The sequence below is a fragment of the Anarhichas minor genome, unplaced genomic scaffold (genome assembly GCF_050575085.1).
Source record: "Anarhichas minor isolate MPS153535 unplaced genomic scaffold, ASM5057508v1 ptg000074l, whole genome shotgun sequence".
NCBI classification, from domain to species: Eukaryota; Metazoa; Chordata; class Actinopteri; order Perciformes; family Anarhichadidae; genus Anarhichas; species Anarhichas minor.
The window spans coordinates 6,655,982-6,660,503 of NW_027466520.1; the positions used below are offsets into that span (position 1 = coordinate 6,655,982).

At 40.4% G+C, this 4,522-nt stretch overlaps 1 protein-coding gene across 1 annotated transcript; it reads left to right on the forward strand.

Annotated features, from left to right (window-relative positions):
- The first annotated feature begins 98 nt into the window (after nt 1-98).
- bdh1 (3-hydroxybutyrate dehydrogenase, type 1) lies at nt 99-4,189 on the forward strand. Its single transcript, XM_076080264.1, has 5 exons — nt 99-522; nt 1,710-1,820; nt 2,078-2,219; nt 2,317-2,469; nt 2,976-4,189. Exons 1-5 carry the CDS (start codon nt 310-312, stop codon nt 3,440-3,442), a joined length of 1,086 nt encoding a protein of 361 aa, XP_075936379.1. The 5' UTR covers nt 99-309; the 3' UTR covers nt 3,443-4,189.
- The last annotated feature ends 333 nt before the right edge of the window (nt 4,190-4,522 follow it).

The window sequence follows — 4,522 nt, forward strand, 5'->3', positions numbered from 1 at the left end:
GTGTGTATATATAAAAAAAAAAAGGTTAAAACATTGTTCAATACCCAAAGCCAAGAAGTTCCAGTCATGCGTACTTCCCCTTTCACTTCACTCCCTTCGACAGCCAAACCGGATTCTGTTGCGTTAGAAGCTTGTGGATGTCTTCATGGTGAAGACCTATTTTGTGCAAAGTTACGGATGAACGTCACAGATGCGGACGCAGCCCTTGGGATTTTTGGGGATGTCATAACGTTCCAGGGGGCGTGCCGTGCCCCCACGCTACCTTGTAAACGTTGAGAGCATCGACGGGAAACTCACCAGTCCGTCAACATGGCTCCCCTCTCCGTGTTCCGAGTGGCACTTCTGGTGTCGTTTTCGGTGTTTCTGACTGTGGTGTTGGGTTTTGGATTGCCTTATCTACTGAACGCAGCGATGAGGATGTTGGGCTTACCAGAGACTAGTGTAACCGAGTGCATAGTTGTGCTGTATTTCATGTTTGTGTTGTATGTGGCGACGCCTCGAATTCCTAGAGGATCGGTTGAGGTAAAGTACTGTATTTCCCAACACGGAAATGAATTGATGTTGTCTTCTAGCTCTACTGTTGCATCCATCTAAGATAATATACTGTATATTAATATACAGTAGAGTAACAGTAATGTCAGTAACGTTATTTCCCACAGGTGAGAATTAATGAAAGTCTCTTTACTGAAACACTTTCGTATGTCATAGTATAGTGTGCCATGCAAATCTAATAAAGATACAATTATTTATTTTTGTGGATAAAAAGTTATAAAAAAGTAATGGTATAGGAAATCGAAAAATTCATTAAGTCATAGTATGCTATTTCGAAAAAAAAGCCACACAAATTCATAGAAAAGTGCCAAGTATTAAAAAGTCGCAGTATAGTATGTCAAAAAAATCATTAAAGTGTCAAAAATTCAGAAAAAAGTCATGGTGTAATATGTTGAAAAAGTTATAAAAACGTCATAGTATAGTTTGTCCGAAAAACGTCATAGTATAGTTTGTCCGAAAAACGTCATAGTATAGTTTGTCCGAAAAACGTCATAGTATAGCATGTCGAAAAACGTCATAGTATAGCATGTCGAAAAACGTCATAGTATAGCATGTCGAAAAACGTCATAGTATAGCATGTCGAAAAACGTCATAGTATAGCATGTCGAAAAACGTCATAGTATAGCATGGTGAATACGGACATGCTATAGTGTGGCAAAAAAAATTCATTCAAAAATCAGAGTATGGGAAAAAGTCATATAGTATGTTGAAAAGAGTCATGAAATAGTCATAGTATATCGTATAAGACAAAAATCAATAAGTCATTCTTTTACCAATGACTTGTTAAAGATTTTAGTGATGGTATAGTATGTCATGTAAAAAGCTTCAGTATAGTGTCATAAAAAGTTAATAGTTATGTATGGCATACAAAAGTCATATTTAAGGAGATCATTTACTACATGGAATAAAGAGTATTAACTATATAAATTGCTATAAATAGTGAAATGGCGGTGTTTTGTACACCGACTCTGTTATTGTTCATACAATAACGTGTTGTGCTATAGATAGACAATCTTATTTTTAATATTTCCATGTTGAATATTTTCTTTTTATTACATTATACATTGATGTACGTAAGCTTTTATAGCATCCTTTTGTTTATCTTTATACATCTCCTGGGGAATATAGCAAAAACTTTTTTCTGCCCCTTTCTGCAGGTGAAGGGAAAAGCTGTGTTGGTTACAGGTTGTGACAGTGGATTTGGTCATGCACTTGCCAAACAGCTACACAAGCTTGGCTTCACGGTCTTTGCTGGATGTCTTTTTAAGGTACAGATAAAACAAACGGTAACTACTCATCCATTAAAACTGTCCTAAAGACGTACTGATGCAACTCCACGGCCTGTATTTGCACTCTACAAGAGCAAGCAGAAAGATAATTCAAGGATGAAAAATGTATTCAGTGACTATCATTTGTTTGCTTTTTTTTTAATCCATTTATTTTTCCATTGCAATGGACTTCTATTGGTGCATTTCATCTTCATGTCACGACTGTGTGTAACTAAGAAGACCCGACATCCTTGCAGGATAAAGGTGGAGAGGGTGCAAAGGAACTGGAAGAATTTCATTCAGATCGCATGAAGGTAGTCCAGCTGGACGTCTGCAGTGACGAGCAGGTGGACCAGGCTGTGGAATATGTCAAGGAGAGCCTGGAGGACACAGAAACAGGTACTGTAAACAACTTGCATGTTTTCACCAAACTTGATGGAGTTCATTCACAGACTTTGTTTTCTACTTTGACTATCTGTCACTGGTCATGATCCAGGTCTTTGGGCTGTGGTGAACAACGCTGGAGTGTCAACGTTTGGGGAAGTAGAGTTCACCCCCATGGACACCTACAAGCAGGTGTCGGAGGTCAACCTGTGGGGCACCATCAGGGTCACCAAAGCGGTTCTGCCATTAATCCGCAGGGCCAAAGGTCAGTGACTGGGAAAAAAAAAAAAAACACAGTATGTTAGACATTATCCCTTTGTGACACACATACAGGACGTTGAATAGTGGCCAAAATGGATTTGCCAAACTATTGCTTGGATTTGACTTCGTTCATTTTGTTACCAGACTTGTTTCCAAGTTTCTTTATGAAGGATTATAAGCATTCTTAGAATTCCTCTTTGAAAGAAAAGAGTGCAGCCAACCAATAAGTTGTGTCCCATGATTTCTGTGAGGAATGCTAATAAAGCAAACAGTCCTGAAAAAAAATGTTTAGTATTGATTTAAAAGAAAATACTAAAGTAGTGTTGTGTACTGTGAATGGTGCTTCTTTCCACAGCTTAGGTGCAATAACAACTTGATAGATATTTTAAAGGAAATAGAAAACTTGGATTACTTGCTGCTCAGAATATGCTAAATTGTTTTTGACAAAGTTTATCAGCATCCAACATATTCTCAGATAGTGTACCAAACCCGTAACCTCCATCTCTGCAGGACGTGTTGTGAACCTGTCCAGCATGAATGGGCGGATGGGAGGCGCCTTGCAGTCAGCTTACAGTGTATCTAAATACGGTGTGGAAGCTTTTTCTGATTGCCTTCGCTATGAGATGAAGACCCGGGGAGTTAAAGTGTCCATAATCGAACCGGGGAACTTCTCCGCGGCCACCAGCATCATGACCCGGGACGCCGTGGCCAGCACAGCCAATAAGCTGTGGAGCGAGGCTCCCTCGCAAGTCAAGGAGGATTATGGGAAAGCCCACTTTGAGCACCTAATGGCTCTGATCCGCTCTTCCTCCAACAGTGGACAGAAGGATCCGGCTTCTGTTCTGGATGACATCACTGATGCCATCATGTCCAAGCGTCCCTACACACGGTACCACCCCATGGAGCCACACAGCTGGATCAGAGTTCAGCTGATGACCCACCTTCCTGGCGCCATATCTGACTTCCTCTACTTCTAAAAAGAGGAGCTGTTCCCGTAAAGAGCTCGCTCCGTGTCGCACAGCAGCATATTATTCAACTATGTAGCTAAAGACTCTCTCTCTGCTACGTGCCTCAGCACTTTAAATCATTCACTGATCAAGCCTTAAAACAATGATTTTCATAAACTGCAAGTTAATTATTGCACTTTGCTTATTGTATGTCTTACAAGAATCATAACTTTTTCTGTAGATACGTTCCATGATAAGTAGCAACTACTTTGTTGAATATCAGCGAGGCTATGGCGCACTCGTAGCGATAAATACTGCATCGTTATTGCTTGCTGTGACATCATCTTGAAAGAAAAAGATTGCGTTTATTGCGTTTGTCCCCCCCCCCCCCCCTTATACTTGTGATGTTTTGCGGATGGAAATCTTCTGGGGCCACACTGGCATGAGGACCAAAGGCGGCAGCGCTTTGAGACGGCTCCCGCTGTTCTGTTTTGGCTGACGCCGGAACAAACAGGTCGGCTGTAGTGAGATTTGGCTCGACGAACCCCAAAGTTATGCAACAACACATGCCCACTTTGTCTCACATGCACCGACTGAGATCCTGCGTGGACAGTGAGGTTGATTGATGTGATTAATGGGTGTGCTTCAACGAGACCTCCCCCCCCCATGTATTTGAATATAGAATATGAATGAAAAGAGCTTTTTTTTTTTTTTTTAATGTTACAATCGCAGTATCGTTCTTCAAGACTGATTTGAATAAAGTGACAAATGTGGTGATGTTTGGTCGAAGGTCTCATTTGTTGGTGCCGGTAGTAATAACACAGGCGTCCACTAAGTGGCGCTCATGCATCATACAAAACTACCACTGCTGTCCACGTGCATGAATCATCTGCTGTCTTTCACATAATGTTAATATCCTAATTTAAACGGCATAATCACATTTTATAGCATAAAAAAAAAATCGACCCAGTTTTCTTAAGAGTTAGGACTCGTAGCCAAACAGGCGATAGTTTAGTGTTTTGTAATCCAGTAAAAAAAATTGCTTTAGACGAAACGTAAGTGGATAACTGAGTATTAAAACATTGTGACAGTTTAAAACAAGGTCTCATA